We start from the raw sequence: 23,536 nt of genomic DNA on the forward strand, positions 1-23,536 counted from the left end.
AGAGAGTAACCCGATGTCCGGACAAATAAAATTTCATAAGGAGACTTGCCTTTGAGTGTCGGTGTGGGAAGGCGATTGATCAGAAAAACTGCGGTTTCGGCGGCACCAGACCAAAAAATCTAAGGGAGAGAGGAGGACGCCAATAAGGTGAGAGTGGACTCTATCACGTGCCAATGCTTTCGTTCAACAATACCATTCTGTTCATGAGTGTGTGGGCAGGCAAGCTAATGTCCAATGCCTTGTGAGTCGAGATATTGGGAGAGCCGCCAGTATTCACCTCCCTAATCAGATTGAAAAAATTTAGTTTTGACATCAAATAAATTCTTAACATGCATTTTAAACTTAAGAAAAATGTCAAATACATCAAATTTTTGGTGCATTGGAAAAATCCAAGAAAATTTTGAGAAAGCATCTACAAACAATACATAATATCTGAAACCATTACTGGAAGCAACTAGGGTTGGTCCCCCATACATCTGAACAAACTAGTTCTAGTGGATGACTATAGGAAGTAGAAGATGCTGAAAGGGAAAAGCAATGACTTTTCCCTAGCTGACATGCACCACAAACTTGTGAACTAAACGAACCACTATACAGAAGACCAAATTGTGAAAGAACTCATTGAACAATCCTGGTGGAAGCATGCCCAAGTCGATGATGCCAAATTCGAACTAATGCTTTCTCACCAACAAACGCAACAGCACTACCTGATGAAGTGGAAGAATCAATGGTTGTTGAAGTAGGAAATTGATAGAGCCCACCTTTACTGGGTCCTCAAAGTAGAACTCTCCCCGTATGGTCCTTCAAGAGAAAATAAGAGGGATGAAATTCAAAAATAACATTGTTATCCTTGGTAGACATGTTGATTGAAAGAAGATTTTTTGTAATTGGCGGGACAAGATAAATATCTTGCAGATGAAAATTATGATCACCATGGGAAATAACAGAAGAACCAATATTTTTAATTTGCAAACCTGCGCTGTTATCGATTTTCACTTAATCAGACCCACCATAGTCTGATCGAACCTGAAGATTGTCCAGTTCGGATATAGTGTGGTGTGTCATTCCTAAGTCCGGATACTAAGCCGGATCAAACTGTGATGAGTTACTAGTGTGAAATGTTGATGTTCAATAGTAGGGTTCAGAGCAGATTGTCAATCACCACCAAGGAAGGAAATATCAAATTGGCGATGGCACTTCCAAACTCCATGACCAGGAATATTGCATAACTGACAAATAATGGTATTGTCGCATCCCTTACCGTGTCCTGAATTATCAGTGTAATTACCACGACCACCTCTACCTCGCCCACGCTGGGAGTTATTGTGCGGTTACTGAGAGTGATTCTTATTGCCAAAGAAGGCCAAATCGGCAAAAGCATTATCGTCGCTCTTAGTGTATTGATTCTCCCGAAGCCAAGAGTCTCATGGTTAAACAATTGGCCAACAATATTAGAGATTCTCAATTTATCAAGGTTAGATCGATTAGTAATAGCAGTAATAATCGATTCATATTCAGGTCCAAGTCCAGCCAAAATAAATAAAACAAGATCCTGTTTTGAAATAGGTTCAGAAATGGCTAAAAGATTGTCGGCAATACCTTCGGCCTTTTGAACATATTCAGAAATAGAAATAGTACCTTTCTTGAGACTCTGGAGTTGTCTCCTTAACTGAAGAATTCTAGATCTAGAGTGCGAAGCAAATGAGTCTTCTAATGCACCCTATACTTCGGCTAATGAAGACATACCTACAACTTGAGTGAGGACGCCTTCTGTGAGAGAAGAAACTATCCAACTAAGTACCAATTGATCCAACTGGTACCAATGATCAAATGCTAGGTTGAAGATCTTCCTTGTCGGATCTTTTGGGTCATCGATCTCTTCAAAAGGGACAAGAGTTTTTCCTTCTACCATTCCCATGAGTTTATGGGTTCTGAGAATTGGGAGAAGTTGTGCATGCCATAGGAGGTAGTTGTTGTTGTTCAGCTTGATGGGCAAATAATGAGTGACGTTTGGCATCGATGTTAGTGTTCCTGGATTCACAGCTGAAGCCAACGATCCAAGATTGTTGATCCCTCCTTCAATCGAGCTGTTGAAGATCTTCCTTGTCGGATCTTTTGGGTCATCGATCTCTTCAAGGACAAGAGTTTTTCCTTCTACCATTCCCATGAGTTTATGGGTTCTGAGAATTGGGAGAAGTTGTGCATGCCATAGGAGGTAGTTGTTGCTGTTCAGCTTGATGGGCAAATAATGAGTGACGTTTGGCATCGATGTTGGTGTTCTTGGATTCACAGCTGAAGCCAACGATCCAAGATTGTTGATCCCTCCTTCAATCAAGTTGTTGATTGACGACATGATGAATTGGCTCTGACACCAAGTTAGAAAAATAACAAATAGAATTGTGAAATGGTTCAAGATGATTGGGGTCATCGAACCTTGTTCTATTTATAGACAAAAAGATTGAGTTTGAATACAACACAATTATTAGAGTTTGTGTACAATATTCAAGTTTGGAGATTGGTCCAAGTTATAATAGATCTCTATCTAGGGAGAGATATGGATCTTATCAAGATAAGAGAGTAGAAAAGCAATTAGAGATTAAGTAGAGTGAAGTTGATCGCACGTATAAATCATGCGATCTCATCGCATGTATGGGACATGTGATAATCTGGTGACATGTCACCATTATCCTTGATAATATATATACATACATATTCTTTCTTCCTGTCTCAGATAGCTTGAGTGTGAGAGAGGATCCAGATAAATAGGTTGGCTTTGGGTAAAACATACCTACATCTCACTCTTTTTTATACTTCACCAATCACCACCTTTGTTAATAGATGAAATGATCCAATATCTGAGATCAAACAACATCCACACCTAGCTTAATCAAATTTGAGAACTGCCCATGTAAACAGGCCAGGTTGGGATATTCTTGTCATGCATTGTCGGGGCGGGACCATAGAAGCTACTTAATATATTAGTCTAAAGGGAAAAATCCCGATCAGTACCCTGCACTTTGGCTCGGGTGACAATTTGGTTCCCAAACTTTAAAATGCGACAATCAAGTATCCAACTTTCAAAATGTAACAATCCAATACCTGTCGTTAACTAGTCCATTAATCAGCCATTAAGTGACATTTGAAAAGTGAAAAATGCCCTTCGAATGCCATATAATCCTCATTAACAACCATCCAAACATTGACAAAAAACAGAACAATCCCAAATTCCAGCCTCTTCTATTCAAAAAAAGTTGGTGACTGTTTAGAAGAATCTAAAATTTGGGACTATTCATTTTATTGTCATTGTTTGGATGGTTGATAAAGAGAATTAGATGACATTCAAAGGATATTTTTGACTTTTCAAATACTTGATTGTGACATTTTAAAAGTCTGTGGACCAAATTGTCACTCGAGCCAAAATATAGGTTACTGATCGGAAATTTTCCCTAGTCTAAAATAGAAGATAACTCACCCGGCCGTTTGGAATGCTCATGCCATTGAAATACCACTAAGGCTTTTTTTTCAATACTACAGCTAACTGTGACACAATGGAAGCATGCATACAAGATGTGGTATTTTTGAAAGCATCTCTTCTGCAAAAAAAAAAAAAAAAGTAGACAACCATCTCATTCCTTTATCAGTGTATCGCACTTAGAGGATTCTTTTTATTCAGAAATAGTGATCTGATTTTTTTTTTTTGGTATTTAAATAGTGATCTGATTTGAGACGTGCTTCCAAACATCTCTCTTTTTTCTTGGTTTCTGAAAATAGCTACTTCCATTGTTATCATATCAATGAATACAAGTTCACCAATGCTAAATGAAGTGGAACCAGAGCAGCTAAAATGGAAGTTGAGAGAAAATGATTGAGGCTGTGTTTGGTTCTATTGATTCAATAGAAAATAAGAGAAGAATAAAAAGTTGAAAAAAAAAGTTATAAAGAAATTTCACAAATTTTGTTAACAACATTCCCTCAACTTTCTGTTACTCTTATTTCCTATCAAACCCAAATATAGCCTTAAGTTCAGTAAATAGAAAATAACTTCTTAAGATATATAAAAAAAAATAAAAAATAAAAGCTATAAATCATGTATCAGCAATCTTGCCTGCACCTGGATTGGAGGGATTATGAGTTTGGGGATGGGCTAAATCCCATTGTGTAGCCCTTCAGAACATAATAAAAAAAAAAAAAAAAAAAAAGAATACGCCATGTCTCTGAACCCCCAAAAGGGTATCGGGCATGTAATGATACAGATCCCACAAGGAAGAAGAAGTATCAAAACGTGGAAACTTCCATAAAACAGTGTTCATTTTCAACCTCGTTTAGATTTTAAAACCAATGTTGTAAGGCTTGAACGGGACTAAAAACAGAGTGCTCCATGGGTTCCAGCTCTGCCGGGTTAACCGGTAGATTAACCTGTAAAAACCAGGTCATAACCTTGCGCTCAGTTGTTCAATTAAGATTTCTTTTTTAATTTCAGGTAATGTTTCACTATCTGCGCATTCCAAGGCACCAAAAAAATGCCCTCTTTTTTGCATTGGATTTTGATATTTAATATAAAAAATTAAACCTGAAGTAAAAAAAAAAAAGTTCAGCCTTTGGGTGGGTTTGATCAAATATTATGAAATACGTTCTAGAGTTTTCTAGTTCATGTAATACTTGTGATAAGATGATGTACATTAATATTTTAGTACAGGATAAAAAAGAATTAAAACCAAGAATTACATCAAAAAATTAAGTTTTATAGAATAAATCTGATAAATGGATATGAAATGTCTGGTCCATTCTGAAAGTATAGTTTCTTTTTCATATATACCCAAGAAATGCACTATGTCCTGACAATCGAGGCTAAGGCATCCCACTCAACCAGATGCATATAACACCCAGTCTCTGGCAGAGTTTGCACAGAATTATTATTTCTATAGTAAGTTCACCACAACTTGGCAAGTTCTTATTTTAATCTCTGTGCAGAAGTTCTATTTGTACTTGTAATATCTCAGGAAAGCAAATGACTAAACCTAATCTAAACCACAATATGCCCATTTAAATGCTTGAAGCAAGTTTGAACAGCAAAATAATTAAGAAACAACAGAAACAAAATTGAATATGAATTGGCTGATAATACATCAACAAAGCAAATAGTCTAGACTTTAAGTCATACAATGAATATACAGAGTTTAGGATAAACATGAAAACTGCCAAGATTATCTACAAGGATAGATAAGCTTATCAAGATGAATTCCGAATTGTAACAGATCTGGATACATATGTTTTATCAAATCATGTATAATTGTATAGAGAAGATGAAACATTCCCATGTGATTATCTTAAAACCCACCAACTTCAGTCGCTGAAGTTCAGTGACACACCAGATCCCAACACACTACTTAAGTCCCTTGCAATCCTAACACTATTTTGGGAAACAAAAGGATGTGCTTCCACACCTGCTGCTTATTACTTAAACCACCTCTCCTCATTTCAATACCTGTTTTCTGCTTTGATTAACCAGAAGGCTGCATTTGTTTGCAATACAAACTTCATTTGTATTAGAGTAAAAGAGGGTGTGTAAAAGGGCCGAGTGTAATCAATTTGTTGATTTAAGCATCAAAGTGCCCATTCTGAATAAAGCATCCCGGACACTCGACCAGACGATCTATTTAGTCCAATATCCGAACTATTCGCCAGCAGAATACCAGATCGTGCATCATCAGAACCCTAGTTTTCATTGGCAAAAAAGTCTATGCCAAATCACCTATATGGAGATAGTAACTAGTTCATAAGAAGTGGAAAATTCTCCACGAGTACAGTGACTGAGGAAGCACAATAAGGGAATAAATATAAAGATCATACATTCAATCACGATAGCTTTCAACGGGCCAACCAGGCTACGTGGAAAGTATTCTGTTCAAAGTCCGACAAGCTTGAATAGTATTGAAAAATACCAGAACGAGATCATTTCCTGAAAGGAGAGATCAAATAGAACCACAAACATGAAGCGAAAACTTGGAGACCAGTAATTTGCGGCAAAGGTCGAACGCCTACCGGAAAGCAACTCGTGTTACAGAAATTTCAACTCGTAGTTTTGTACTTCTGTTTGTTGCCGCTTGCCGGAGGCTTGGTGAGATAAAAGAGTATAGAGAGAGAGAAAGAAGGTAGACGCGTGTCACAAAAAGATATGCTGCGAATACTGGTGTGTGATCCAGGCTACTTGACCAATCACGAGCGAACACGCCGTATACGGCACACTAGCGTGTTCATTTGTGATTAATCACTTTCACTTGGACCGCGTTTGAAAGTGCTGCTCCTTTTCAACGGGCTATTGAGAAAGCAGCTCTTTGGAAAAGTCTTTATTTAAAAACTGCTTTTTAAGCGTTTAGATGGGTGCTTTCTTTTGGCACCAGCTTTTTATTCAGAAAAGCCCTTTTTCTCTACAAACTACAATATTATTGGCTATTAGAAACCAGAGAAAAGGGCTTACCTATTCTGCAATTACCACTATGCCCTTTCCGTAAGAATCCTAAAGCTACATTAGATGGGCAAAAGCAAAATATTACGGGTTTAATATCATCGAATGGCTGGCTAATTTTGCTTCAGGATCAGGATCAGGAGCTTGGGTTTAATATCATCTCATTTCAGGATTTAAAATTCATTCCATTTGGAACATCCAAATAACGATTGAGAAAATTTCGATTTTGGTTGACTTGGTTAAAAATCTCATCTTTGTAATGGTGAAAATAATTTTATATGATTCAGCGAAAGAAGTTTTACAAATCTTATAAAGCTTGTTAATCAAAGTCATTGAAAAAGTAAAAAAACTACATGTTTTCTAAAATTTCTGTGCTTCTCATTAACAAACATTTTGCTTTGCTTCCTGCTCAGTCGTATGGATTCCATTGCTTCCGTTGACATATGGGATACATGCTCTATTAGTACACATTTGACCAGACAGAAACAAAGGTAACTTGTAACATGACAATTATTAACAGAAAAAAAAAAAAAAAAAAAAACTGCTTTGAGCCCAGTAATATAAGCATAGAGTTTCTTTCATTTATTTATTTTTTAAATTAAACTCAACAAAAAAAAAAAAAGAAAAAGAAACTCATCGATCTCTTCTTATATATTCACGTTATTTACTTTTTTTGACAACGCCAAAGAATGCGGATCAATTAGAAGCTGCCACGTGATCCATGCCAAAGGGAAAAATGGAGAATTCATGGAGATACCGACTCAGTAATGGTAAGTTGTTCCCACATGACATAACAGCTAGCATGGGAAATATCTCCCTTGTCATTGGAGATGTTCCTAATACACGGTGGCAGTGTCTGGTGGGTATTGATGTGGGAACAAATAATGGGTATGGGTAGCAGATTCAAAGTGCCAAGTAACGGCCGAACTCAGCAGAACAGGGTTTTTTGATGCAACGGCTTATCCACCCGTTCATAGTTGGTACCTGGAACTACATGAATTAGGTCATCATCAAGGGTCCTTGTCCCTCACGAATCCTTCCATACAATAGTTTTATTTTAAACTCTGTTTTATGTGACATGTTTCAACATGTTTTCTCTCAATAATCTTCCTAAATCAACATGGGAAAGAAGAATATTTCTACTATTTTCGCAATGTATAATCATACAATTAAAGGTAAAAATTTCACACTTTCTTATAATCATTTCTCATCCCGTCCCTCCCAATTCCTTGGATAGCTAGGAGCCTAGGACCAACATTGGATAATGGCCCTTTTCCAACATTAGCATTAATGTGGACAGTGGCAAGTTTATCAAACTATAATCCCAAAACATAGTTATTGAAGATGCAGTAGGTCTGGAAGAGCTGTGAGAAGTTTATAAAGTTAGAATTCTGATAAAAATCTTGGGCTGAAAAGTTCAAATCGGAGAGTGTCCGCTTCGTGCACAGATGCAGGAGGTTAAGTAATGACCATTTCTTTAGTGAAGTTCTAGTCATGTCCATTTGACAATGTGGGTCATCTCTGGGTAGCATGGACTGGATTGGTGATCCCAGGCTCCCAGCAACTTAGATTTGCTAGAAGCAAATTATTCATGTTAAAAAATTCGGTGCTGTTTGATCCAACTGGTTTTTTAAGATCCAACTCTAGAAGCAATGAGCCAGAAGAAAATTGCAACAAATAAACAAGGGCATAAATAGAGTAAGTATCCATTTCAAACTCTTCCTAAGATCCACTCCAATTTCTTAAGAGAACATGATCCAAGGTCTGCAAGTATACCATATACACTCTGTGTTGTCATCAAGGTCACTAGAATTAGACCGCCCAATTATAACAGCAAAACAACCCAAAAAGGATATGTTATGAACTGGCCTCTTATATACAACTATACAGTCAAACTTCCGCTAAATCGACAGCATCCTTTCGAATCCAGCACTTCATAACTCATTTTTTTAATGAAGAACTTTGTAACTCTATGGCATATCTTCCAACTCTAGCTTCCAAGCCTTTGAATCTATGTCAGCCTGTCAGACATAAATAGTTAAGATTAGTACCATCCAAGGATTCCGGTACTCTACATTGGTTACTATTGCAAAGGTATCTTTTCGTTATAACTTGACCAAAAACTAGAAGATAACTATGAGAGCTATTGTCCAGGTCCAATTTTATAGAAGACTGGTTTGAAATTTTAAACATGCCAAGTGCTCAGCACAAGGTGTCAGGAAGAACTTGAGAAGTTGAGAGATAAAATTTGGATTCAATCTGTCATATCATCAAGCACTACAGCCATCAGAAGTATTTGAAATATTAGCAAGGTATAGTTGTTTTCTCTTTGAGTAATTTCTAATATCTACCAAAAATTTTTACGAGTGAGCTGGTGCTTAGACCAATAAACATTGAGCTTGATTAAATCTGTGATAAAAGAATGTACCTGAAAAGCTTTGTCTCTCCACTGGAGTACACATCCACGGGTTTCAATGTGTTCAAGAAAAGATTTAGCAAGCAAGGGCTTAAAGGATAAATGGAGCTTCACTTTCCTTAGTCCACCGCATGCCAGCAGTGCAGCTGCTAGCCCATTTGCAGTCAAACCCCTCAAGTGCAATAAATTTATGCAATGTAGGCAGCTGATGCTTGCTAGTGCCAAGAGTCCAACATCTGTTACCGAACAATATGACAAGTTTATCTGCAAAAAAGAAAACAAAAATATTACTATTACTTAGTTGTTAAAGATATCATGTCAATCTGCAATGGTTCAAACTCCAAACAACAAGAGAACTAGAACTACCTGTGTGAGGTTTTGAGAAAAGTGAGCAAGTGAAAGCATCCCAACATCATCAATATCGTGACACTTTTTTATGTCCAGTCTGGTGAGTTGCTTACATCCCACAGCTATGGCTGAGAGACCCACAGATGAGATACAAGGACATCCTCTAATTTCAAGTGTATTTAACCTTGAGCATTTTGACAATGATCTTAATGAATTATCAGTAATGTCTTTACAATAGGCTACATTAATCATCTTCAGCTGATGGCAACCACGCGCAATTGCCGCAATGCCTATGTCTGTTATTCCTGTAGACCTGAAAAAATAAAAGGACTACAATCAGGTAAATTATGGCCAGCTTTTTGTGTCAATATGAAAAGACTACATTGAGAATACAAGCAAGCGACAGACAACTTGAAATGTCATTTTACAATATTTAACTTTTAGTCCTGACTGCACACCCAATGAAGCCAAAAACACAAGAAAAAAGATAAAAAAAAATAAACAGAACAAAAATATAATAATATGAAAGTACTCAAATGAAAGAAAGAAAAAAAAAAGATAAAAAAGTGTGGTTATGAGAAAAAGAAAGATATTGAAGAAAGCATATGGACTGTCTTTGCAGTTTCCACTTTCCACATACTCTGAGTCCTCAAAAACCCAGTAGGAATCATAGGCAGCATATAATGTTTAGTGGTGGATTCTTCCTGGTTTGAGTCCCATTACCAATTGTCATTTGCCATTATTTTTAAAATTAGTGTACAGTCAATACCCATACCCACATATACATGCATACACAAACACAACCAAGTCACCATTTTCTATCATTTCTATGGCATTGGTTTACACACCCTGGGTTTTTCCTTCTTCGAGTTGCATTACCAATTACCATTTGTTGTCATTCCCAAAATTAGTCTACATTTTACACCCATACCCACATGCATATATAGACACAAATACAAAACTTAAACTATTTGCTATTATTTCTACATAATTGGTTGATATTGCACATACAAACACTAAACATAGATTCATGTTTTTCAATGGATATTAGGCCCTTCCTCGGGTATAAATTCACATGTGACTAATGTATCCATCTGTATTTGCTTTCTCTTTCCAATTCCGTGTCATTGAATGACCTCCTTCTGAGTCTAATAATAAAGTAACATGGATATCCTACTTGATCGAGTTACAAACCTGTACAGATCAAGTTCTATAAGCTTTGGACAGAACATGCCAATGTTGGTGAGCCCCTCATCAGTTATGTTCAAGCAAATTCCTATTTTCAAGCTGGAAAGTTCAGAACATCTTGAGATGAATTTGAGACCTGCAGAACAAGCAAGACAAATAAGTCTCTAGATGGTGTTGTAAATTCATTGTCAATTTTGGTAAAGGTCTGAGATCTGACTAAAACCTTCGTTGTCGATTTTGTTATCTGTAAGGTCCAGTTCTTCCAATAGATAACAACGCTGTCCAATCAGGATAAATGCCTCCTTTGGAACAAGACTACAAGATTCCATTCTGAGGGAAACAAGGGAGGTGCATGAAGTAGTGATGCTATCAATAGATACATGAGTAATCTTGCGACAGCATGTTATGTCTAGCTTCTTTAACTCTCTGTGTTTTGACAAAAGGAAAGAGAGTCCTTCATCAGTCACTCCTGAGCATTTACTTAAGCTTAGCTCCCTCAGTGGTATACAGCAATTCCCAATGGCATTTAGTCCATCACATGTAACCATACATCCATTTAATTTGATTGAATGCAATTTTGAAAATTTTTGGAATGCCTCAGCCAAAGAAAGTGTAACCTGAACCACAACCAGAGTTTCAAGTAATGAAAATGACAGGAACTCAACTCAAACAATTAAGAAATGTATAAAAATATGCAAACTTACAGGAGAACCATAGGCTAAAACCAGTTGACGAAGATTTTCTGCTCCATTTATTAGGGAAGACAAACCCACATGGCCCACATTCTGACAATGAGATATATTGAGTACCTGTTACGAGCCAAAGACAGAGATTCTCTGAATGCAGGGAATATGATAAATGAAAGGTTTTTCATGCATGGTATAGGAAACAAAACTTTCTGTGTTCAGTTGATAATGTAGTATGTCACAAATCCAATATCTTATGTAAGAAACTTTATAATACACACACACACATTTGATTGATTATAGAAACTTCACAATATTAGTATGCATACATTTGAAAGGTCTAAATTGACTATCATGAAAAATGTTTTGATATCATGCAACTAAAAGCCATGTCTGAGCAGGTGATGAACAGACTCAGGAAGTGTCTTCCAGATAAGAAATTCTTCTAACATATCAAGATATATGCACCAAACTATCAACAATGATTATGCATTATCTAATTTCCTTGGATTGATCAACCAAAAAAATCCTTGGATTGTATATAAACCCTAAATTCTAGTCATTTGAATATTAAATAGTTGCCCATTTCCCTCAGCAATCAATTTTCTATTTCAAGAAAACCTGTGTAACACCCCATTCATGTTTGAGATTTTATACTGGTAAAACAGCTATTGTGAAACAGCAAACCAAAGATCCAAAACCAATTGAAAAATAAAGAAACAGAAAGAAAATGAAAAATAGAGCAAGTCAAAGAGCACACAGAAATTTTACGTGGTTCAGCCTTGTTGCCTAGGTCCATGGGAGGAGGAGCAACCACTATATCAAACAATTGAGTACAAGTATGAATAACCTCTCTCAAACCCTACTGCCCTGTACACCAAAAACCGTCAAACCTTAGGGGAAAAGATACATTATATTTGGGACCCAAATAAGTGAAAATGGATCGGGTCTGTACCACGGGGCACCCAATGAGTTTTCCCCCTTCAGGTTCTGCTCCACAAATGTCAGGTCAGGTCATGGAGCAGAGCGTAACCAGGAATTCAAGGCACATATACAACAACAGCTCATACAATATGGTGTGCATCACCAATTGAACTACAAGTTTAAGTCAGATTTTCTCTAGTTCTTGACACAGCACGGGCAATTGGCATTAGCAAAACATATTTCATTATAATTGCACAAAAAATTCTAGGAGACCGAAGCAACAGTGCAATATCATGAGTTGAAATCAAGACATAAAAATGATCAGACACTTCTCTTTTATACAAGAGTAGCCATAAAATGAATTGCATATTATAATGATAAAAAGATGATTTGCATACTAATAGTACCTCAAGGGATGGGTGCTTTTGTTTGAAGGCTGCAAGGCCTTCATCATCAATACCTAAGCATCCTATAAGAGCCAAATCTTCCAAATACTGTAGTTGAAAGATAAATGGCAGGCATTTGTTGGTGATCTGGACAATGAAGAATTTCAATTTGATGAGGTTTTTGCAGAAAATATTATTGTCAAAGAAAATGGAATTGTTCAGTAAATTATGTCACAGAATAATCATTGCAAGAGAAATACACATCTAGACCAGGAGTTTTCATGTAAATGAATGGCAAGAAAATTTCTTCAACAAATATGACCGTGCAGAGTATCTAATATTTAGATTCATCATTTTGATTCAGTAATACACTTCTAGCTTTAAAGTTTAAACCCATCCCGTCAATATAGGTAAACGTCCTCCCAAACTATGGACCATGTAGAGGAAAAATATACAAGTATGACCAAGTCTTCATGCACCATTCGTTTTGCATATATTGCCATGTTACAACAGAGCGTTGGATTTCTGCTTTCGTTATACAGAGTATAGATTTGCATTGAATAAACAGCCTAATCAGCCACAGGGAATTACAAACCCAATTAGTATGAAAGATCACATGCACTTGTGAAGTTGTGGATCACCCTGGTGTTTTGATTTTTTTGGTAAATCTCTAGTTTTGATTAGTGAATTAATAAGTATGACTTTTTTTTTAATTAGGAAAAAATACATATTTGCTCTAGAAATCTTAACTGAAGACATTACATAATCTACAAATCTATGAAACCAAATTAAGAAAATGCAAAATTAGAATTAATGTAATCAATAAAGAAAACAAACATAGAGGAAACAAACTCCCCAATCATCTGAAGTAAACAAAGCAATTGCATTTCAATTCAGCATATGGAGAATAAAACATCAAGCCCCTTATAAGTTATAATCATCAATTTACACAGCATAATCTTAAAGTGTGATAACGTATGATAATTAAGAAAAGATACCACTGTGTGCGTATGTGTGTATGACAGAGAGAGAGAGAGAGAGAGAGTTCCATTTAATTGTTTGGCGAAAGGGATCTGAACAAAGAAGCAAGCAACTCTGCTAAATGATAAACTAGATAAGAAGAAATCGAATAAAAAAGAGGCATTACCGGTACATAGGAGAGATCTAAACTTCGGATCTCCTTGCACTTGACAGCAAGCAAACCAACCCCCAAATCAGATACACTCAAACACCACTTCAAGCTGATAACCCTGAGCTTCCTGCAGCCAACTGCAATACAGCCAATCCCTAAATCCGAAATTCGTTTACACCTGGCCAACGAAAGCTTCTCCAAATTCTTCGCCTTTGCAATCGCCTTGGCAGCAAAATCCGTCAGCTCCGTTCCATTGGAGAGATCTATCTCGACCAAGGAGGAGCAGTTAAGGGCCAAACTGGTGAGGCCCACGTGGGAGAAGAATTTAGATCTGGAGAGGTCAATGGAACGCAACGGGGATTTACAGAGACCTGAGACGACGGAGAGGGAATTGTCATTGACCCGAGGGCATAGCGAGAGATCGAGATGAGTAATGCAGGGATATCGGTTAAGGGTGCAAGTTAGAAGCTCGGAACGGAGCGGTTTGAGAGTCTTCCGGTGTCGAGATTCGACTAGGTAGAAGGACTTGCATACGAGACTGAAGGATTTCTTGTCGAGAGGATTCTCCTCGAGGCAGTCGAGAATCGTGAAAAGAATTTCTTCCGAGAGGAGGTCGAACGGGTTGAAACTGGGCTTCTTCATGGATCCAAGCTTCTTTGTTTATTTATAATTTCGGGAAAAGATTTAGGATTTTCAGAGAGCGGCGCCTGCGGTTGCAATTGCAATCTCTTCTAAGACTGATGAAGCATATTAATGGAGTGCCGGATAATAATTGATAGAGAAAAATTTATATTTGCAGGAAATTTTCAGGGACTCGAAATCGGATTGTTCGAGTGGTTGAAGTTGAAGAGTCCTGGGATTTTTTTTATATAAATTAACGGTTAACCGAAAACATTTAGCTCTGGTTGGTGAGCATCTGCTTGGGGCAGAGTGAGGAAGAAGACGTTACAGCAAAATTACTGTTAACAGCCTTGCCTTAGTCCGTTGGTCGCTTTACGGAAAGGTGGCTGCCTGGCTGGGTGTTTCTTGTTTGTTGCTGGAATGACGAAATCACCCCCCTTATTTACTTAAATTTACCCCTGCTCCCTATCTATCAAAAACAAAATTACCCCTTTCCCAAGGCGTGCAGAAAATTATTTATTTATTAATGTGTCAGCAGAAATGTTGAGCAACCTCACATGGATGCTACAAGTCTTTCTTGTTTTGCCACGCGTATTGATCCTGTCGGTCGTTGTCGACAGGTGTTGAGAGTAATCATCGTCCGCCAACGTCAGGGTGTGGTTCGCAATTTTATCAAATTATATTATTTCCCTATTTTCCAAATGAAAGAAAAAAAATAAACGCCATTTTATGGCTGTTGTAAGGGCATTTTAGGCATTCTATATAAGTAGATGCTTTCGTACGGGAAAGGACGAGAAGAGTATATAGTGACGTGGAGGAGTTAACGGGGTACGTTTGGTACTAGGGAGGAAAAGTCAGAGTCATTTTATTTTTCTTCAACAATCTATCCATCCATCTACGTAGACCATCTCTATTTGGTGGAGGGAACATTTGAGGAAGGACAGATGCAAGTGCAGGCAGTACGAACGCCACAATAAATATAAGGATAAAATAGAAAAATCTTCCCTGAATTTTATGACAATTATAAAAAGCCTTGCCTCTAGTTTCATTTTAACAAATACTTCCCTTTTCAAAAAAATTAACAGAAACCTCCCTTTCGTACCCATTCTACCTAATCTCCCATTCTTGAACTCCATTAACTAGGAACCTTGTTTAAAACTCCATCGGCACAAGAACAGAAAAACCCTGGAAGAATATTTATCATTTTCACCTCTTTCAATCTCCTATTCTTAAAATTTCATCGACTCAAGAAAAGGTAGAAACCACCGTTGACTCTTTCAGTCCTGAAACTTGCTCCAATCAAGAAGAGAAACAACATTTGACCATCGGAGATTGCCTGGTAGAGAAGCGAAGCAACGTTTCTGGTTTATGCACAGGAAAATACAGATAAAATTTGAACTTTAGCTATAGATTAGAAGGTGAACTGTTGTAGGTGATTGTTCTTCACTAGAAGGTTGGCTGAGAAGTGTGTTAATCAACTTAAAAGGCCGACTAATTTATGATGTTGGTTTTCTAGTGGAAATGCCAAATGATGAATTCTTGAGTTTGATTTCATATCAAAAATAAAACTAATTGTTACACTATTCAACTTTTCCCCCTATTTTGCTTTTGGGTTTTATGTATTTATGAACACTTTTGAATGCATCTCTTTTCTCATTTTGGATCATACAAAATGTCATTTATTGAGCATTGATTTGGTTTTTTTGTGGGCTTCAATGAATTTGTGCTTTTATTATTTCTATGTTTTTGGATTGGATGAAGCATAACTTTGTTTGTTCTGCAATTTCTTATCAGTTGGCTGCTGGTTGCTCAACTTACAAGTCACCAATGATGTTAGTAATACCTTCAAAAGAAAACGTTAACAGATTACATCACAGAAGAATTGATTTCTTGTCCTTGAGAGCCTTGGTTATGTTTCCATGCGGTATTGGTGAGAATACCCACATCTATTTGTTAAATGCAATCCTCATAGCAAGAGAAACGGGAAAAAAAAAAAAAAAGCTTTGGTGAGAAATTGCTCGAGGGGGAGTAGATATGTATACAATGAAGAACAGCTGCTGGTGAAGAATAATTGCTGATAAAAAACTGTGGTTGGTGAAGAATGGTTTTTAGAAAATGGGAAATATTCTTGGGTGAATGGAATATTTTGAATGATGGTGCCATGCAAGTGTTTAGTAGTGTTAGGGTTCAAACTCTATTCTTTTGCTCTAAAAAAAAATATTCATAAAATCGCTAGAGTGATGTTAATCGTATGAGAGCATTTTTAGATTTTTTAATACATTTTCAATGATGCCCTAACAATTAGTCAGTAGTAATTTTGTGACTTTATACATTTTCCATCTAGATTAATGAGCGGAAGGAGGTTTCTATTGACTTTTCAAAAAATCAGGGGAGATATTTGTTAAAATTAATTTCAAGAAACATTTTTGTGATTATCAGAAACTTCAAAGGAGATTTTTGTATTTTACCCTAAATATAAATAAACCAATAAGACGTTAAAATTTGTTGCCTATTCATCATATTGTCCTGTCTTTATCAAAAGGGAATAGCATCCTTGATGTAGAAAACTAGCATATATAGGAACAGAAAATAACCGAAATTGGAAATATGATAATACCTTTATCATTACGGTTGGATGGGAATGCTTTCTGGTCTAAGATTAAAATACTTACTATCTCGTTTCAAATATTCCAATCAAAGGGCGATTGGCGATGTGTTTGTTTTTTTTTAATCTCAGCTTGTTTAGACTTCAGATAAGGTCGCATTTAAAGGTTTTCTCCGCCAGGTCAGTATGATACAAAAGTCCTTTTGCCGTACTTATGGGATGGACCTCGCTAGTACCAGCCTGACCCTAATAAGAACGGACAAGAGAGGGTCGTTTCTACTTTTTAGAATTTTAGGTAGGAGTTTACATCTGCGCCTCACAAGAGGGCGTCCCACAAAGTGTAGAACGTCTTGTTGTAACTTGTAAAGCGGGAAAAATAAACTTCGAAAATGAGAGCGTCTCTCCGGTGAAAGGGTCACCCGTCGCCCAACTTGACCACACAGCAGATCGGCACTGTTGGCCGAGTTCGACTTCTGTCATGGCAAATTGATGCTCGCACCGTTTGAGCAGCCCCTTACAATCTTTACATCGAAAATATTTCTCATGAAATAAATCACATAAATTGGAAATATTTTTTATGTTGGAAGGGGTTTTGCCCTGACCAAAGCTGGACTCCTGTTGGCCTCTTAACATCTGCACTAAATAAGTAAATAATCCACCTCGAATTTCAGGAGAACACATCCACATCGTTTGTCCTCCGTTCTGCAACAATTTCTGTTCATCCAGTCGAGAAGTATTTTGAAGTTCTTTTACTGTCTTTTATTGTAAAAAGGTTTTTTGATCGCTTATTATTGTAAAATATTTTTCTGAGTGAGAAAAAAAAAAAGGAAGAAGATGAACACAGAGCCAGTGCCCTTTTTTGATATTTTAAAAAAAAAAATTATCCTATTTTAATTATTTCATAAAAATATTAATTTTTATTGATATTCTGGACAAGCTAGAAACCCAAGACAAAATTATCGATTTGTGAATGATGACGTGCGAATCTTTCATTTGACGCTAGAGAGCTTGAATATAGAAACAGTTTGATTTGCCACGTGGCAAACTTTTCGTCACGTCGAAGAACCATAGGCGACCTGCGCACAATAAATGCTCAAAAATCTTCCCTGTAAGTGTAAAGTACCCTAACTTTACAAAAAATGGAGAACTGTGATAGGCTGGGAGCAACTCAACCATGACTCTAACGTCAAAGGTCTATCCATCCGAGTAAAACTCGGTGTTGGTGACTCGTTCGTTGATAAACATGATAAACATATGATGATGTGGCGCAGTGCATGGAATCAAAAGACAACTGTACGCATCCAAACGGGGTTCGCATCTGCCCCCCAAAACGTCCCACGAAATCTAGGCGCAACGCGTGTCATGACAACGCGCACTAGAATAACTCGTGCGGTCTCTATTTCACGCCGTTTGTATGACGTCCGTTAATTCCTTTTCGCCCAAAAGGGTTTCTTTTTCCATTCTGGGTATTCTTTATCCTATTCTACTATGAATTAAAACCCTTGGGCGCCCCCTTTCGTAATCCACCCATCGGAGATAAACTCTTTCAAGTTCCGCCGGCCGACACCGACGGCCATACAAACGACGAGAAAGTAAGTACTCTGTAATGGAGGGAAGTAAGCGTTGCTGGTTTTCTCAGCGCCCCCTAATTAGGGTTGTTCATAAGAAGACCCAACCCGACCAAACCAACTTAATAGGTTTCGGGTTTTCTTCAGCATCAATCGATTTTGGGTTGTAAAAAATCATAAACCGGTGGTTCGGGGCGATTTCAGTTTTCATGTGAAAAAACTGAAATCGAACCGACTTAGTAGTTAGTGCCTATTTAGTAGTTACAACCTACTTAGTTCTTACTTAACTAAGTTGTCTCTATCCTACATACAACCTAACTTAATTTCTAATCTTCTAGTTAGCAATGACATTAATGGCAAGTATTGTAAAACAAATAGACAAGGAATTTTTTGGAAAAGTTTAAAGAAAATAATCAAAAGATCATTATTTTTTACACCAACTAGGCAACCGATTACAATTAGAATTAGGTGTCCTTTTTTTACTTAGATAAGAAGGTTTTTTAATACAGTTTGACTTTCTATTTTCTTGATAACTTCTAATACAATTTGACTTTCTATTTTCTTGATAACTTCTATTCTAACTTGGTCCACCCCCCTTAGCCCCTCAACTTAGAGCCGAAATCAACCCAACCCGACTCAAACCGACCAAGTCGGTTTTGCTTAACACATGATCGATTTCGGTTTCAATTTCAGATAACCCGACCAAGTCGGGTCGGTTGGAAAAATCTCAGTAAACCAACCCAACCCGACCCGTGAACAGCCCTAACTACTACACTTACTTCCCTTCCACCGGTAGCGTCGCTGGTTTTCTCAGCGAAATGCTTATCACCGGATTTAATGTCGTTGGCTCAACTGGATGTCGTTGGCAGCGGCCACAGAGCTGGAGTGCATAGTCATGGATTGGCTTGGCAAGATGCTTAAACTCCCCAAGTCTTTCCTCTTCTCTGGAAACGGTGGTGGTGTGCTACAAGGGACTACCTGTGAAGCCATCCTATGCACGCTCACGGAAGCCAGAGATCGGATGTTGAACGGAATTGGTAGGGGGAACATAGGGAAGTTGGTGGTTTATGGTTCAGATCAGACCCACTATGCACTCCAGAAAGCTGCCCAGATTGCAGGAATCTTTCCAAACAACTTTTGTGCCGTTGCAACGAGTAAGGCCACCTCATTCGGGCTGGCCCCCGAGTCTCTTCAGCCTGCAATCCAAGCAGATATACAAGCTGGGCATCCCATTATCCCTCTGTGCTACTGTCAGTACTACATCGTCGACAGCCATCGACCCAATTGCTCTTCTATGCGTAGTGGCCAAAGAGTATGGAGTTTGGGTTCACACCGACGCAGCATACGCCAGAAGTGCATGCATATGTCCTGAGTTCAGACACTTTATCGATGGGGTAGAGGATGCAAACTCATTCAGTTTCAATGCACACAAGTGGTTCTTCACCACTCTCGATTGCTGCTGCCTTTGGGTCAAGGACCCTAGCGCCCTTGTTAAGGCCCTATCAACCAGTCCTGAGTATTTGAGGAACAAAGCTACTGAATCAAAGCAAGTGATAGACTACAAAGACTGGCAAAAAGCCCTCAGTCATCGATTCCGAGCCATGAATCTCTGGATGGTGCTCAGGAGCTATGGTGTGGCCAACCTAAGAAATTTCCTTAGGACCCACGTGAAAATGGCTAAGCACTTCGAAGAGAAGGTAACCATGGACAAGAGGTTTGAGATTGTGGTGCTGAGGAATTTCGCGATGGTATGCTTCCGGCTGCTACCGCCGCCGGTGAAGGATCATGAGGATGAGACGCTTAGGCAATCGTCGGAGTTGGAACGTGCAAACGAGATCAACCGTAAGTTGTTGGAGTCGATCAACTCAGCTAGGCGCCTATACATGACGCATGCGGTGATTGGGGGTGTTTACTTGATCATGTACGCTGTTGGTTCAAGCCTTACGGAGGACCGCCATGTGAACTTGACATGGAAGGTAGTGCAGGAACATGCAGAGGCCGTTCTCAAAGCGTGCTGATTAAGGTGGCGACCTGCGACTACCACTCCGTCCGTATTCATGGTGTTGAGGGTTTAATTCAAACTTACAAAATAAAGAGTAAGACCCAGGAAAAAAATAAAAGAAATTAATTACTTGGGTTCATTAATTTTGTTCGTATTCATCATCTGTAATTTTTTTCTTAAATTTCTTTTGTATCTATTAAATCATCTACATTGAATTATTTCAATTGTGAAACTATCAAATTATTATTGATTTTACAACAACGATTCTTAATACTCTCTCTCTCTTTCTCGCCGTTTGTATGGCCGTCGGCGTCGACCGACAGAACTCGAAAGAGTTTATCTCCGATAGGTAGGTTACGAAAGGGGGTGCTAAGGGTTTCAGTTCACAGTAGAATAGGAAAAAGAATACTCAGAACGGGGAAAAGAAACCCTTTTAGGCGAGAAAGAATTAACGGACGTGATACAAACGGCGTGAAATAAAGACCGCACGAGTCATCCTAATGCGTGTGTATTATGACACGTGTTGGGCCTAAGTTTCGTGAGACGTTTTTGGGGGCAAGTCTGTGGGGGCAGATGCGAACCCATCTAAACGCAATTAGAAGTCAAAAAGTAGTCTTTCTTAAAAAACTAAACAAATGTAACGATTTTTTATCGAAAGACAACTGTGTAGTTTGGAGTGGAATAATTGTTATTTGAGGTGCAAAGTTGGTGGCGCTGAGCGTATAACTTATTTGGACATGATCCTTGCCATACACGAGCAGATCTCGTCGTTGCCTTTTTCCATCATTCTCTTGCCACGTGGGAAAGATAGACAATAGGCATCTGCCACATGGCAGTAAACTAGTTATTTTGTTATTGCTAAATTAAAAGAAAATTCAAAGAAATGATTAGGGAAAACAAACCGGGTGTATAAAGTAATGTAGACGGCATCGGAATAGATAGTGATTAAAATTCCAAATGGGACATATCAAATATTAATATATGGATTGACTGCCTTTTTTGTTTGGCAGTTAGCTAAAGACGACTAGGGAGAGCATTATTAGTATGTGTCAGAGGCGCAGTGCGCATGTGATGGCAAATCAAACGTAATCACTAGTTAGAATCTTTAAAAGCTGGGTACCCACTTACCCACCTAAGTCCTAACCTAACCTAACCTAACCCAACCCAGACAGATCCCAATTCACGGGAGATATTTTCAATACACGTGAAGTCGATGTGAGGCGCCTTGTGTGAGGAGTATATCTCAATTCGATAGATTAAAATCGTAATAACTGTCAATCTGTCATCAAATAAAGTCGGTTGCAGCGGAGATGTGGGAAGATTTCCGCCTTCGTCAAGGGTCTAGCCGTCTAGGAATGGAATGGCAGGAGCGGGGCGAGGCTAGTTTTTGCATATCCCGTCTCCCAAATCCTGAAATACGTGCATCTAGTATAGCAATACCAAGATTTTGACCTGACCGATCTCTCTTGGGCCTGTTTGGTATGTCTTTTTATATATTTTTTTGGTTGTTTGTAAGTTGGACAAACCAATTTTCGGTTTATTTTTGCTTCTTTGGCAGAAGATCTAGTTGTTAAAGTCGGAATGCTAAAAAGACGTGAAAAGCCTATTTTGGGCTGATTTCGGGAAGCTACAAATGAAGCCCTTTCGCATTTTCTGTGTTTTATTCTCGTGCGGAAAGACATGAAAGGATGCACAGAAAGACATGTATTTGCCAAATGTGCTTCGGACCGCTCAGATTTTCATGCAAAAGCTCAATGCGTCTTTTTAACTATCAGAACTACCAGAAAATCTTCCCAAAAAAACGTGCCAAAGGAGTCCCAAATAAAGAAAAAGTTTCCAAATCTCTATAAATTGATTTCAAGAGAATATGACATACAGGAAAGAAAAATCACATAAATACACAAGATAGCCTATGTTGTTATTTGGGGAAAAACGAGCAATGTCTTTGGAGAACAGAATCCACTTATGGAGTTAAAATAGGAGAGAGAGAGAAAGCTGAGAACTTATTTAAATTTTGGGAAATTTAAGGCTATTTAGAATTTTATATTACGGACGATAAAGTGGTGATTGATAGAGCTTTATTGCCCTTTATGGACTATTATGAAACTAATATGAAGCCTAATGGAGTTGATTCCCATATGTTTGGGAAGTATGTCGTGTGGCAAATTCCAAAAATTGGTACTATCAAAATAAATTTTGACGTGTCCCGACTAAACAGTGGGATGTGCTCAGTTGCAGCCATAACTAGGAATTTCATGAGTGAAGTAGTACATAACAAGGCTTACCACTTAGGTCCTTTGACCATCAACATGGCAGAAGCTTGGCCCGTTTGAGAGGCCCACAACCTAGCAGTAAATTTCCCAAATCATTCCATCACCGTTGAAGGTGACTCTTTGATCGTGACTTCTTGTTTGAAGCGATTCATCGACCCCCCTAGAATCTACGGAACATCATTGAGGAGTGCATGGATTTGAAGAATCGAACAAATGAAGATTTGGTCTACAATCACATGTATCGGGAAGCTAATCAAGCGGCAGACTGGCTCGTCAATCACGCCTTTTCTTCCCAACAAGGTATTGTAAGTCTCAATCTCAGAGATCTTCCATGGAATTTAACTTGTATTTGTATGTCTGATTTGTGGCGACATGCTACCCCCCGTCTTGTGTAGCCCCTCTCGGTTTCTATCGAAAAAAAAAAGATTAACGACAATCACTTTGTGGCGGTTATTGGATGCAAAGATAAAGAAGTTGCCGGAGGCCATCAGGAAGTAAAGATCCTCACCCAGAGGAACGATTAGAAACAAAAATAAGATTTGTAGAGCTGTTTGCATTTGAATCTCTTAGTCCAATTCTGCGATTTCACTATCTTGCTTTCTTTAATCGTTGAGCAACAAAATACGTCTCTATTAACGAAAACATAGAAAGAATACGCCAACACCAAGCAGAAGACAATGAGCAATGTTTTTTTTAAGGGTAATTTTAGTATTTTCAAAAATTTTTAAGTTGTACATGTTATCACGTGATTAGGTAACTGATGGTCGATTAATGACATGGACCAATTTGACACTATTTGAAAATTTAGGCTCTTTTTGGTTTGTAGAATGGGGATGAAAAAAAAGGGAGTATTCAAAAAATATTCCTTTTTCTCTCATTTGTTTTGAGGGAAATAGAGGGATGGAATGAGAAAAGTGTGGG

General features: G+C 38.0%; 1 protein-coding gene, 1 long non-coding RNA gene and 1 pseudogene across 2 annotated transcripts; 1 reads left to right on the forward strand and 2 right to left on the reverse strand.

The window, feature by feature from the left end:
• Positions 1-5,081: 5,081 nt before the first annotated feature.
• On the reverse strand, positions 5,082-6,324 carry LOC109114698 (uncharacterized). Its single transcript, XR_002022637.2, has 2 exons — positions 5,851-6,324; positions 5,082-5,752 (listed from the first exon to the last, which is right to left on the reverse strand). It is a non-coding gene; the product is annotated as an uncharacterized LOC109114698 (long non-coding RNA).
• Positions 6,325-8,153: 1,829 nt separating this feature from the next.
• On the reverse strand, positions 8,154-14,453 carry LOC104597246 (F-box/LRR-repeat protein 3-like). The gene is made up of 8 exons (XM_010258701.3): positions 13,562-14,453; positions 12,436-12,561; positions 11,123-11,227; positions 10,642-11,035; positions 10,425-10,554; positions 9,249-9,543; positions 8,895-9,146; positions 8,154-8,487 (listed from the first exon to the last, which is right to left on the reverse strand). Exons 1-8 carry the CDS (start codon positions 14,186-14,188, stop codon positions 8,437-8,439), a joined length of 1,980 nt encoding a protein of 659 aa, XP_010257003.1. The 5' UTR covers positions 14,189-14,453; the 3' UTR covers positions 8,154-8,436.
• Positions 14,454-18,378: 3,925 nt separating this feature from the next.
• On the forward strand, positions 18,379-20,615 carry LOC104597351 (tyrosine decarboxylase-like; annotated as a pseudogene).
• Positions 20,616-23,536: the final 2,921 nt, after the last annotated feature.

Source organism: Nelumbo nucifera, chromosome 2 (genome assembly GCF_055504915.1).
Source record: "Nelumbo nucifera cultivar China Antique chromosome 2, China Antique-T2T, whole genome shotgun sequence".
NCBI lineage: Eukaryota > Viridiplantae > Streptophyta > Magnoliopsida > Proteales > Nelumbonaceae > Nelumbo > Nelumbo nucifera.

Coding starts and splice junctions, on each gene's coding strand:
- LOC104597246 (XM_010258701.3), bottom strand. CDS start 14,188: ATGAAGAAGCCCAGTTTCAACCCGTTCGACCTCCTCTCGGAAGAAATT. Junction 10,555..10,641: donor TAACAAAATCGACAACGAAG/GTTTTAGTCAGA, acceptor CTTGTTCTGCAG/GTCTCAAATTCATCTCAAGA. Junction 9,147..9,248: donor TTTCTCAAAACCTCACACAG/GTAGTTCTAGTT, acceptor TCTTTTTTGCAG/ATAAACTTGTCATATTGTTC.